Source organism: Drosophila nasuta, chromosome 2R, assembly GCF_023558535.2.
Source record: "Drosophila nasuta strain 15112-1781.00 chromosome 2R, ASM2355853v1, whole genome shotgun sequence".
Classification (NCBI taxonomy): domain Eukaryota; kingdom Metazoa; phylum Arthropoda; class Insecta; order Diptera; family Drosophilidae; genus Drosophila; species Drosophila nasuta.
In genome coordinates this window covers 19,184,979-19,199,489 of record NC_083456.1, presented here as the reverse complement: position 1 = coordinate 19,199,489, position 14,511 = coordinate 19,184,979, and the positions used below count along the sequence as shown (strand labels likewise).

At 38.1% G+C, this 14,511-nt stretch overlaps 1 protein-coding gene across 1 annotated transcript; it reads right to left on the bottom strand.

Annotated features, from left to right (window-relative positions):
- Positions 1-7,627: 7,627 nt before the first annotated feature.
- On the bottom strand, positions 7,628-13,030 carry LOC132786309 (myb-like protein A). The gene is made up of 4 exons (XM_060792807.1): positions 12,632-13,030; positions 8,143-8,637; positions 7,945-8,032; positions 7,628-7,859 (listed from the first exon to the last, which is right to left on the bottom strand). The coding sequence occupies exons 1-4, from the start codon at positions 12,759-12,761 to the stop codon at positions 7,664-7,666; spliced, it is 909 nt and encodes a 302-aa protein (XP_060648790.1). The 5' UTR covers positions 12,762-13,030; the 3' UTR covers positions 7,628-7,663.
- Positions 13,031-14,511: the final 1,481 nt, after the last annotated feature.

The following is a 14,511-nucleotide window of genomic DNA, read 5'->3' as shown; positions in this document are numbered from 1 at the left end:
TAATTGGATACTCTATCGTACAAGGTACAAACTTAATTGACAAATAATCTTAATATCGTTAAATACATCCAAAAATATATTTACTTTGATAATTTTTGTTGAAATTCTAATCAAAGCTTATATAACTTTAGCTTAGTGCATGCGAAAATTACTCAATTAAGAAATAAATACATGCGAATGTGTGCACATTTAGAAAGTTCAAAAAACAAATTGAGCCAAAGTGCTGTGTTAAGCCAAATTAACACATTTCCGGAGCCTATTGTTTATTTATTCACATAATTTATGTGCAACATTTATTTAAATTATTTGCCTTATTTTCTTCACGCTTTCGCAGTGATTAGGAAAATTTCGCTTGAACAACGATTAGGTAATTTTCAGTCAGCAGTCCAAAAAAAAACAGAAAATAAAAAATTATTTATTGAGCATCTCTCGGCCCTGCGTTAAGTCAATTAAGAGGTGCTACATCTCGATTAAAGTGATACTCTTGGAGGAATGCTGTGGAATGGAAGCCGCAAATGTTTGGCCAGGATTAATTTATGCCGTGACAAACAAAGTTAACAATCTGCCGGACTCTGTGTGCGGGTGTGTGTGTGTGTGTGCGTTCTGTGTAAATGTTATTAAAACTAATGACATTTACGTAAAACTTTGCTTGGCATTCTGTCAGCTTCAGTTTCAGCTTCGCTTCCTTGTTCGCACAGTCGAACTGTCGTATTCTTTTTGCCGGTCATGCAAACGCGTCGTATGCGTAATGAAATTTTGTGTACTTTGTGCTTTAATAACTCAATTAATGACCTGAGTGCCCCAACTTTATGCGAGTTCGCTTTAAATTCATTTAAGAGATTCCCTTTTGTTTTCGTTTGTCGATGACTTTTCAGTTGGCCATTAGGCTGACCAGCAGTTTGGCTTTAACACCTGCTCGAGGCTTAGACAAAAAAGCGAAATGCTGGCGCATTTGAAATTGGGTCTAGAGAAGATCCTCGTAATGGTCATTGAGAATTTTACGCCGCACATTTCACGCGCGCTGCTCAACGTCGTTGACCCATAAATAGTGAAGCATAAAAATTCAAATTGTAGAAAGAAACGAGGCGGCGCAGCAGCAGCCTGCAGGAGTAGTCCAGGACAAGTCAAGTCGACGATGGCACAAAACAGCGTGTCAAGTTGCTCCTTGGACAATGACGGGGCATTCGGGCGTTTGGTAATGGAAGAAGATACATACAAATACGAGTATATATATTTACTTTCTCTGTGTTTCTTGTTTCTTTTGGCATTTTTACGGCAGCAAAGTGAAAACGTCAGACACTCAAGCAACGGCAACTTATCTGTGGGAAAAACATTTGAATAAAATATAAGGCGAGAAAAGTTAAATGTAATGTAAAAGCCACAGCAGCAGCAGCTATGCCACATCTCGTCTAAATTGAAATTTTCGCTTGCCTTTTTTCGTATACCCTTTTGAAGTGCCTAGATGAACCAGTTGCAATGATTGTAAAACTGTGGCAGACTCGTAAAAGTTTGGTTTCCTTCGAAGCATCGACAAAATTACTTAATAAGAAATATGCTTCGTAACCTTTTACATTTTTAGTATAACTTTTATGTGGCACAAGCAATAAATATGAATATTTTACACTTTTGATTTTTATGAATTACTCTGGGTGAGAGTGTGCGTAATTCGTTTTGCATTTGGTCTTTATTAGCGCCTGCTGTGTTTGGCCAAACACAGAGACGAGATATATTCAAGTATTACAATTTTTTAATAAGACTTAAAAAGGAAACGGCGAAAAAGCAACTGAAATTATATGGAGGTGCAGAATGCGTAATTTAAATTTCGTTTCAGTTTTTTGCTAGCGAGAGAGACCCAAAATGATGTTTAATATGCCAGATGCTGACCTTTTGCTAAATGCTCTGCACAACTCACTTGCGATTACTAGTTTAATTAATTTATACATTTTTAACGCCTTGTAGTTCAATGCTGAAATGGAATATTCTATTCGTATACTCAATATTCATGCACATTGTGCTTAAATAATTAAAGCATACTTTTAGGCGAGGGAATTAAAATGCGCAGTGTGACCAACACATACATTCGAATTGAGGGCAACTTTTCTCATTTGATATATTTTATGTAACTTTTTTCACTAAATGCTGCCAGACTAGTGTACTTCTAAGCCACGAGGATACTTCAGACAAGAGAAATTAAAAAGCGAATTCAAGTAGCAGGCGAGAAGTGAGCGCGCAAGCTCTAAATAATATCATAAATTTCATGTTTCTCCAACAATTTTATGATCCAGCGTATTTAAATTGTGGTAGCCAGCACGCAAACTTGGCCAACTTGTGCATCTGGCTGTTGTCATCCATCAGCATCAGCATCAGTCAGCGTCAAGCGTTCGCTTATCCATCCTTATATCATATGCTAGAAAATACTGTTTGTGGCCAAAAAAAAAGAAAAACATTACTCTCCTTGGCGCTGCCATGGATCAAATTGATATTATTTGTCAATAACTTTGCTGTCATGCGGTAAATTACAAGTAAAATGGCAAAATATGCGAAGAACGTCATAAGAGCATGCAAATGAAGAAGTGTAGTTGACGACAGCCACATACTCTGTAAATTTATTATGTATAAATTGTGGCGACAATATTTCCAAAAGCTAATTTAATCGCCTTACATATTTTTAATAGTAATAAAGTTAAGTATAATTTATTATATATGTATATACCACTCCGTGTTACTTATATATACCCTATCCACAAAGTAACAGCTTTAAATATTACCAAACAAAAATTGAGAGCTGCCTTAAGTGTATTTCATTAAAAATGCGCATTAATCAGGCGGAAAAGCTTATAAGTGCAGTGGAATTATGATTGTTTAACATGCTGTTGCATTTTTAATGAGTGCATGCCAATTAAAAAGTTTACCTTAATGCCGGAAATTACGTAATGGAAATAATGTACGCACACACAGCGAAATACACAACCGCAACAAAAGAGCTGAAAAATGCACACACAATTTTCAACATTCCATTTTGGTCATTTTGCCTGTTTGCATGTCCTTTGCCACGTTGAGCGAGTCTGCCAGCTGGACAAACAGCTTGTAAATGTCAAATTAATTAGTTCAGTGTAAAATAGTTAATATAATTAATGACACCACGAAAGCAGAGCGCTAAAGGAGAAGCGCTGAAAGTGGTTTTGCCCGTGAAATTCACCTTTAATATTTCGCGCAAACAACTATTAAATCTATAAAAAGTTGCATCGTTGCTTCGTTCGATCGAACAATGCAACGTCAAAGTAAAACGAATAAAGTCTAGTATATCGTTCGTTAGTTTCGGATTTTTGCCATTCTTTTTCGTTTAGTACAATTTACAATTTGGCTTTCAAGAAATCGCTGGCTAACTTTACTCATTTTAAAAAATTTGGCGAGGAAATGCAATAAAAAGTGCGCTCTCGAGCATCAAGCTCGACTAGTTGGTAAACTATTTTAAAGTAGACAAGCGAAACCATTAAATGAAAATAGTCGTTTGTATATTGAAGCGCAACTTTTCAGCGTTATCAACTATTTCATCAGCTGCACAAGCCACCGAGCTGCCTGACCGACGTCTCACAATCCGTTGGATACCTTGTTTTCAATTATCCGACAACTACGTCGAGGCACGCACAGCTCTTCTCACTTAAGTCTGTGTGTGTGTGCGTGGGAGCTGTATATGTATCTGTGTGGTATGTGTGTTGTTCTCATCAATGAACGTTGACTAACTTTTGCCTGTAATTGCTTGGGATAAGTTGTCCTGCGTGTCCTTACCCCAGCATTTGAGGGTCTAAACTTTAAGGCACGTTTGCATTTGACAGCCACGAGTGACAAGGATGAGAAGGTATGTAAGCCTGAGAGATACCCTAACACAGCTATAAATTTATAAATCTGAATTGTGTATACCCAATGTGTTGTTGCTTAATGGATATATCAACTACTTGCTTACATGACAATGTAGATATTTGGATTCTCTGCTACAAGCTTGTCAGTTGCTTGGATAGCAAATCAGTGTTTTTTCTCTCTCTCTCTTGTGTTTTGATCAGATTGTCAATGTCAATGAAACTGCACAGAGACAAAACAAAACAAAATGTGAGTGAAAACCTGCCAGGAACATCAGTTTAAATATAGCAATTGCTCAGTTTACTAAAATTGAATTATTTTACAGCGGATTGCGGATTCAGCTTTTATTCATAATTTATGCATTTAATACCCGCCCATTAACATATTATTATCATCGCTCGACTGTGTGCAAAGTGTCGACATTAGTCAGCAGTTTTTTAATTAACTCATTACTGCCTACAGTGCTGCAAAATGTAATTGAAACATTAATTAAATATCCTTAATAAGCACTGAGCGAGTGAAATGTATTTACATTGTAAATTCAGGTTTAATTTAATTAATGCCTAAGCATATTCAAATGAGAAAATGAAACTCATAGCAACTGATATAAATACACACCTTGACGCATGCAAAATTTCAACCCTTTTGTACTCTTAAGTGTCTGCTCAATTAAAGTTTACAAAAATTGCTCGACGTTGAATTTTTTATGAATAGTTTTACTTGGTGGTTTGAGAATAGTTTTCAAGTTCTTTTCGCCTTTCATGCGGCCAAGTGTTAAGTGTGCAGTGTAAAATGTTTTGCATCTTTAGTGCACTTTTTTTGTGTGTGAATGGCTGCTGCTTGTCGTTTGAGGCTTTTGTTCGTGGTACGTTAGGTTTTATTTTTAGTCTGATGCCATGGGCTCAATTAGCTAATGGTTAATGGCTGCACTGGCGCTTGCCAGTCACGAAATAGAGCTTAGACCTTGCCGTGCTCTGACAGCGAATCAGAAAACTCAATTTTGTGCTCGTGCCTCGCTGCTGACAAATTGGTCTGATTGGCATGCAGCATGCAAAGCATCTCTCTGACGTAGAAAAACTGGCAGCAGCCAGCATGTCAGCGCGTTAATACTATTTGAGCCTTCTGCATTTTCATCTTCTTCACTTACCTGCATTTTAATAATGCAACATTTTGCACGCTTTCAGCCTGACAGCTCGCCTTTTTTGAGCAATTTTAATATATATTTTCCCTACACAAAAGCAGCCCACAAACTGACAGCGGCTTCTGGGCGTTACCTTGGTGGTGGAAGAAAATCAACAATTTTGAAAATATTTTGAAGCAAACAAAATTGTTTCCAGCAATTTAACTGTTGCCCTTGGTAGACCTCAGAGTAGCATATGTTGGCTAGCACAATGGACAACGGACAACGGACAATGGACACAACACACAATTTCATGTTAAATATGTAAATTTGCTTTTGAATTGCTTTCTGAAAGCGGCTTTTAATGCGTTTGCCACATAAACAATTCACTGTCCTTCTCTATTGGCTGCTCTTTTGCTCTGCTCTTTTATGTAAATGGCCGCTTGGCCAACAGTGCGTATGATGTACGCATAAAATGTTTGCGTTTACGAGTGCCATAATAAAATCAAAACAGAATTTAATGTCCAGACCGAAATTCCATCCTCCACTCCACATACAGTTTGTCACTCAATGTTTTTTGTTGGCCTCCACCACGAGCCACAGAGCAACACAGAGTATGGGAAGAGTAGTATATCGCATACGGTTTTATACGCCTGCATCTATCAAATTGTCAAATGAGCTGTCCACAGCAGGACACTTTGGGTTGGTGGAACCGACTAGCCGGCTCCATGCACTGGCCAGTTTTTGCATGTCGGGCCGAGATTTTGCTTTTGCTTGGTTTTGCACGCATCAATCAAAAACATGTCGCCCAATGCCTTTGTGCAATCAGGATATGAATTACGTGAAATGAATATGCCAGTGCTTCTTGCGTTTTGCGTTTCGGTCTGGACTTTGCCTAATTCGTATAACAGATTGCATAACTGACATTTCGAATTCATCTTGCTAATGAAACCGGATGTTTACTTTGCCGTCACAAAATATGCTTTTCGTATTTATAAAAACAAGAAAAAAGGAGCTGAAATAAACATTTATCTCTGCGCTGTCCGTTTCCCTTCATAATCTATGCTCTTCCGGTTACTTAACCTTTTGCCTGCCAACTGCTGAAAACCAAACAGGAAATATATATATCTAAAATCTTGTCCTTGCACGCTCTTCTTGTTTATTTTCCCATCTTGCCCGTCGGCTTCTTTGCCAATAGCCAATATATTTTATCTTATTTGTCTATTTGAAACGAAACCTTTGTCAATTAATGTCAATCTATATAATTTTTATAGTCATCAAATGCCCTTGCCTCGATTTCAGAGAGTAAAAGGGATCCTGAATAATTTAGTGAAAATAGACTCGACTCTCGACAGAAAATTAACTTACCTGACTGAAAATGTTCAGGCCGTGCAAATAATTTAAAGGCGAGCACAAATTTGCGTTTAAGTTTTGCGTTTGTTCACATAGAAAAATAGCCTCAAGGAGCGAGAAAAGTTTTCCCTGTGCTCGGCGTTGATTTGCCCCACTGACAAGTTTTATGAAGTCAATCAAGTTTTAATGACGGGGACAGTTTGCGTCGCAACGTTGAATAATTTAACAAATGTCCGTAGGGATATTATATATTCTTCGTATTTTATAGTCTTGTCACCCTCTCATGATTTGCTGTGTTCATTTGTCTATTGATTTAGGTGCGAGTTGTGTGCAAAAAGAACAGTCAACACTTGGATAAAAACATTGTGATATTTACGCTCCCGAATGAAAAAGAATGTCATGAAAGATTTACACATATTTATTTCGAGTACTTGTATTTAAAAATACAGGTATTTCTTTTGTCGTATGCACATTCAGATTCGTACACAAATAGTTTCATTTTGGTTGACACATATGCATTGAATGATATGAATTCATTTTTTCTTTTTTCATTTTTTTTGGGGGGTGTTGGTTATATAGCTCTGTTTTTTTTACACAAATATTTACTTATAAATGTACACACTCACACAAATACAAGAATTTGCATACAACATATGCAGTATGCTTTTCTTTGGCTTTGTCTTTTAGTTGCTGTATTGGTATTTGTGTTCTCCTATTTGATAGCATTTGTGTGTGTTCGCTTTTGTTTTTGTTTTAAGACCATCGCTAGGGGTCTGCAGTTAAACTCTAAAAGTACAATATGCTTGGTTTCGCTCCTTTTCGCTTTTATACAATATTCTCTCAATACTGGCTCAAAGTGTAGCGCAGTCCCTCGACTTGACTTTGCCTGCGAATGCTTGCTGCTTGCTGGTCGAGCACTCATTTCTCATTGTTGTGTGGTGCCGAGCTTCCATTGTCAACCGGTTTAATCTATTTTCATTATGGGCCACATTCATTCGGTACTTTCGCAATTTCCGGTGCGTCGTTTTTCCAGTCCTAACAATTGACGCCGCACGGTGCACGCCGCACGAAGCCACAAATATGCCAGCTCCCAAAGGCTTTGCCTTTGGCTGTAACAATGGAAAATTCGTTTTCAGTTTTGATTCTGTGTTAAATTTTCTGCTGCCCAGTGATTTAAGCAGCGAAGGCTTCGCTTTAAATTGGTAGCAGAGAGTAATATATAGTAAAGTAATAATGAAAACTGTTGTTTATACGCACCATCACACGCTTTTCCTTTTTTTCTGTCTTCTGTAGCCACAGCTGTGCTGCTCTTCAGGTGCAGCTGCTGCATGTTTACAACAATCTCTCCAGGTCCTCGCTCTCCGCATCGCTGATGTAGGAGTCCGTGTCCGTGAAGTAATCGTCGTCGCATCGATTACGACGGCAGCAGACACGTCGTCCAATCTCCTCGTCGCTCCAGTGCTCAAACTCTTCCTTGTGATGTTCGAGCAGCATCAGCGATGGAAACAGGCTATCACAACCGCTGCAGCTGTTGGTGGTAATAATTGGAATATGTTTTGGTTTTTGTTGTTAGTGGAAGGAGAGCCGTCGACAAATTAAGCACATTTCATTACCCAAAATGTCGCTTCTTTTGCTGATGTGAAGCCAACTGCCGATGGCAATGAAACGACCGATCACAAACATTGCAGGTGAGCGATTCATCTGAAATTTGAACATGGTCATGACCAGAGCCCAACCAGAGCCCCCCCGTCCATTGGTTAGCTTAATGAGTTCTCTCCTGCGACAGTTGGGCAAATCATTTTCCTACTCACCGTAGTCATCGTCATCGTCGGCCATGGCCAGTGCGTGTAGGCGACTTATTGTGCTCTCGTTAATCTGCTTGGATGTGGACATGGCACCCGCTGACAGTTCCTTTGATGATTTGGCTTTAACTTGGCACAGCCCCAGCTCACACAGCGCATTCTCCACCACAAAGTTGCCCTGGCAATCAGCGTTCGTACATGGAAAAAGCTCTAGGCTCTTCTCATTGCCATTCGCCTCGTCATTGCCGTTGCCGTTGCCATTGCTGTTTATATTGGTATTGGTGTTGCTGTTGCTGTTAGGGTTGTTGCTCGCATTGCTGTTGCCGTTGCCGTTGTGGTTGTGGTTGGCATTGCCATTGCTGTTGCTGGCACCTGGTGCCAGCATTTCAAAATCGTCTAGCTCATCGAATGGATCATCGATTTTATGGCCCAGCGACACGGCATCATCAGCCTCGGCACTGAGCCTGCCATACGCCTTGCGCGGCGGCCTCTTTACGTATTTGTCTGTTTTTGGCGAATAACAATAGCATGAAGGAATTTCATTAGTGCCACCAATTTGGCGAAAAACATTTCGTTCATAATTGCAACAGCTTTAAGCAGAACCCGAACACTTCTCTGCCCCCTCCTCCCCTTCTACAATGTCATCCGACTTGGCATACGTGTGGTATGTGTGATATATGTGTGTGTGTATGTGTTTTTTCTTCAGCCAAAACTTTTCGCAACATCGAAATTAAAAAATGTTTTTCCACTGCAGCTGACAATTTATGGCCGCCTTTGTGTTGCCTTCAGCCTTTGTCTCGGATCTCAGGTTTTGTCTTGCGACCGCCCAGCACAAAAGTTTTGCGGGCTGTCCTCGAGCCGTGAAGTGATAAAATGAGATTTATTGTGCCCATTGTCATTGCGAGTGTGTGTGTGCGAGTCTGCTTGCCAAGGATTACAATAAATAGTCGCTGCCTATAAAATTCTATAAAGGCTTTATTTACGATCTGAATTTATGGCATTGCGTTTGCCCATTGCCACAATTTATTTTGGCCAAGTTTTGCTTTTTAAGTGCTCATTACCAAATGAGAGGTGAACGTGGCATAGCAATTGAGGAAATTAATACTGATTTATTTCACGAATAAATAATTATGAGTTTCAATAGGTTGAACTCCAAATAAAACGTGGAAAAGAATCGCACTCTAATATTTTGTGTGGAATTCCAAAACAAGTTTAACTTGTAATTTCAATTAAAAGAATATTACTAAAAATAAAATTATTGTTATGATTCAACCTTTATTATTATTATAATCTCTTTTTATAATTATTATTTCGAAAGTGAAGAATGCTTAGAAACATATAGTGCTTTAACATCACAGATAAAAATGTCATATTATAAACCTAACTCACTATGAGAAATTTAAATTAGTATTATAAACTAAGCTAAAGAAGTAAAAAAGTTCTAGAGTGATAAAGAGTATTATCATTTCGTTGCAATTAATTAGAATGCAGAGTACATAAGCTAACAATTATGTAATATTATTATAAAATAAAAATTCAATTTGATGCGAAGAGCAGTAACTAATGAAATTCGAGAATTATGCAGAGTGTTATCTTTTCGATGCAATTAATTAAGTACATAAGCTAAAAAATATAAAATATTATTATAAAATAAGAATTAAATTTGATTCGACGACTAGTAACTAAAGAAATTCGAGAATGATAAAGAGTATTACGACTTTTTTGCAATTAATTGGAATGCACTGTGCATAAGCTAACAATGTGTGTGTTTAGTAAGCTAATCACGACTTTGTAGTAACGTAACTGTTTAGATGAAAGCAAAATGTCAAAGGTTTGTTTGTATTGCGCGAGGCAAATAAAAGCGAGTATGAATATTAAAAGTGAAGCATGCTAGGCAACTCAAACACACCCAAACACACACACTCCACACACGTACACGTTCTATAAGCTGCGGGCGAATGCAAAAAATTGTTTGCGTTGCCGTGAAGCGGCGCGCCAGTGCGTGAAGCAAGAATAAAACTCAATTTTATAGCAAAAATGTGTGTGCAACGCGCCAAAAAGTATGCAACAAGAAGTTTTGTTCGCCCCAGCATTTAACTATGCAAGTGTGTGCGTGTGTCTGTGTGTGCATATGGGTTTGGCTGTGGAAATGGGTGCGGCTGCTGCCGTTGGCCTTTTCTGTGCACTGATTGAAATTTACGGCACCAAAGACCGCACAAAAAAAAGAAAAGAAAATATAGAAAAGAAATAGCATACGAAGTAAGGAAAATGCCCTGCAACGCGGTGGAATATTTAGTTGCGTCTTGCGTCTCATGATCAAAAAGATTTGAGGATAAAGTTTTTCGCAATGTACTTTCCGATTACGAACACAAATTATTACAAATGATGTGCCGCCGGCAGACAACTTGTTGGGTTACATGAACATAAATCATGGCCAAAAAGCAAAGGCAGTGCTCCAAGGCAGCCAAAGACTGGCAGCTCAGGCAGCGTGCTTATTAATATGCCAGATAAACGCCCAATAATTTGCCAGACCTTCGAAATATATATTCGCTTTTTCCCAATCAAAAACCTGCCAAATGGGAATGTGCCAAAATATAATTTATTATTATAGTTCAACTTCTATTTTCTCTCCTCTGTTTCTTTTGCTACTAAAGTTTTTCAAATTAGCGCAAAAAGTTTGTAAGGACTTGAATTTTCTGTGTGTTTTAAGAGAGCCATAAATTATTGGCTCCAAGCGGACACAGACAGAGACAGAGAGAGAGACAGCCATACATTCACATGCAATAATGTGCGTTTAATTGCTGATGTTATTGCAAAATTGTCGTAAATTGCATGCAAAATACATACACACATGTTTCCTATATAATTATCAATGACAAATGGCTGTCATAATTATCGGTTAATGCTGCTGACATATGTTGCATTTGCATAATAAGTTATTCATGTGAATGAATCAGAGTGGAAGCATATTCACACGCGAACACTGCAATATTCTATAAAGCCAAACAAAATAACGCAAATTTATTATGATATATAAAAAAAAAAGAGTTAAGTTTTTAATTGGCATGTGTGTGTGTGTGTGTGGGCCACGCATATTTACATATTTTAAATGTATTTTCGCATCTTTATCGCAAAAAAAGAAAAAACAACAAGAGTGCAGAAGGAAAACAATTTCATGGATTAATTCCGTTATGAGCTGCATAAATTAGCAATTTGTTTTTACTTTTTGTACTAACTAATTTGTAATTCTATATCCAATTTTAAATTCGCTTTTGTTTGGTTAAACACACAAAAAAAAAAAGATAATTACATTTAAATTGGTTTTAATTCAATTATTTGTTGTGCTGTCGGATTAACTGTTGTGTTAAATTTCCTGAAAATTACTCTTTAATTAGTGTTTTTCCGTTTGTTTTTCTTTTTTCTCTTTTTGCTGAAAAGTCTGCTCTACAATTTGTTAATGAAATTAATAATGTTAGTCTTTCGAGTGCACAAAAGAAATTCATTCGTTTGCTAGAGACATGTGTATGAATACCAATTGTTGTTACCTACTACTACACACTGTTGTCGTCTGTTATCTTGGGCTTCCGCTTTGGGCATCCTTTTGGTTCGCACTTTATCACGATTTCCTGGCGTCAGAGTTGGCGCGAGGCTTAGCGCTTAGACAAAAGCATCTTGGGACAACGCCTTAAGTGTTTTTTTCGACAGTCGCATCCGTGGCACGTTTAAGACACCCGAAACACACACACACACACATCCTCACTCAGACAGTAACCTACACACACAGCAGAGCATTGACACTCAGCTCTACTCACACGTAGGCACACACACACACACACATACAAACATACGTAACTATGGCCATAAGGACGAGCTTATTATTAAGAGAGGTTGCTGGAGCTAAATGCTTGTATTTGCTTTACTCCAAACACATCCTCGCATTTTTCCATCAGACTTTGCCATCGCCATCGCCATCACCATCGACGACAGCGACGACATCAACAGCTTGCCATATGCCAGAGGATTTTGTGCAAACAATACGAATAAGTGTGTACTTGAGTATATGAGTATATACAATATATTGTTATATGTTATATATATTATGTAATACTCCCAGACCATTGTGGGAATTTTAATTAACTGGTTTTGATAACCTGCTACGTGCTAGAAGTTTCAGCCAGCACGTGGAAGGAACATTTCTAGGAATCTATCTCTTGTTTAAATCATTCTCAAATTTACCTACTCGAGTGCTGTTTACCCATACACAAAACAAACATTTTATGCTCATATGGATTTATTGAGCCTGTTTGGTCTTTGGTCAGTTTATCAGCTCCGGTTACTTCTGCTCTGTGATTAGAGAAGCTCGACGTTAATTTAAGTGTTGTAGTACTCGTTCGTCTTTGTGCTGCTGAGTCATGTTTCGCTAATTAGGCAGCCCAATCAATTACCGCCTTGTGACGAAATATAATAATATAATTGCCACCTGGACATTCCAGCTTACCCTGTGTGTTGTTGCTGTGGTTCCCGTTGCCGCCGGCGCCTCCATTGCTGTTGCCCTTGCTGAAGTTGCAATTGTTGTTCAACGAATTAAAGAAATTGGCAGCGCCAGTGCGACGTAAAATCCAAAACATGTTTCACTTGTTTAGTTTATTTTATCCTGTGATATGTGCAGTTTGTTATTGTTCTCTTGCGAACTACGTGAAATGCAGCGACGGCATTTCAACGCGTATGCTGATAAGCAGGCAGCATATGAAATGCACAGCACAACTGAACAACACTCACACGCGACTGCGACTGTGAAACTGAATGCGATTTACGAATACAAATACGAATACGAGCGAGTGACTAAAGGATGTAGAGCTCTGTGTTGCGTTGCTGGCTGACTGTTCCGTATCGTCGCGTTGTCTGCAGCAAACTGACTGTCGCTGGCATTGGCATCCTCGTTTTATAGTCGACGCAAGGAACAAACATAGAAAGCGAGAGAGAGAGCGCGTTACAACTGAGAGCGAGCCTTACGTACTTTGCTAACGTAACGTAACGTAATGTGACGCTTTGAACTGCTCACTTGGGAATTGTTCGCGTCGTGGTCGCCACTTCTGCAACTTGTCTTCGCATGCTAAACGCTGAACTTGACCTTCGCCAACAGTTGCACCGAATATTCGCAGTTTCATATTTTTGCTATTTTATTTTCGTTTTCAAATCGATTGTCTATTCCCGGTGCGTTAACGTTTTTGTTAATGGCGCCTTAAACTCAACTGTCTGCACTAAAATACCCATCAATCAAGAGCCGGAAAACCGGATACTGGCGTCAACAGCGTTTAAACTTGTCTGCTCGCTTGCCACTTTGGCACGCACCACAGACACGCCCATAGTGTCTCTAAGGTCTGCGTCCTCATAAAACTTAAGCGCCCGGCCACACATATTTGTCAAGAGCAAGTGCAGCTGCTCTAGCGTCATTTCGCTTTCGGTTGCACTTCGCAAACATTCTACGTCGGCGACTTTAATACCAACGCAGCACAAATTAGACAGCAAACCAAAATGCCAACGCTTTGATGACAGAGTCTGAAAATTGCACGATTTGTTTGTAGTTCCGCAGCGTAACTTGATATTTTGAAATTATGATTTGTTTTTCTTTTGGGAAAGTGGTTTACGAAAATGTGTGGTTTGGTCTTTTATGTTGAAGCAAAATACAAAAATTCTTTTAAATGACTTTAAAAAATGTTCTTCATTTTATTTAGTTAAATTATCGAGTTTATTCATTTGCTATTTTTCCAATCAGTTGACAATTGCTGATCCATATTACCATAAATTTGGCTTAAAGATTAAAACAACGGATAAAATAAATATTAATTTTCTGCGTGGCAAAGTCAAAAAGTCAAACTGCACGCAATCGATATCGAATGTTAAATAATACACGATTTTGTGGAATTTATTCTACCAATTTTGGTATACTATATCATGAAATGCTCATGGATTATGCATATCCAATACGACAAACAACAACAATATTCATAAATGAAACTGCAGTAGACATGGCAAAAACCAAACTCTCTTATATTCTGCAAATAAACTAATTTAAGTTTCAATTGCATTCAGGTGTATATGCAAATTTAACCTGCAGTTTAGCAATTAAAATTGCAGATGTTAGGGAAGGGAAACCTCGATTACTAACAGACATAACATTCGGATTTTGTTTAAAATACGTGTAACCTTTGGCATATTAATTAAAATTCGAAATAAGCATGGTCCTAATCAGAATTTTGTTAAATTATCTATAATCATAATTTCACAATGCACTGCATATATCAACAACAATTTAATGAAAATTTAGATTATATACTGGTTTTGTTCGTGGAACTGACCAGGTATTATTTTTGATGT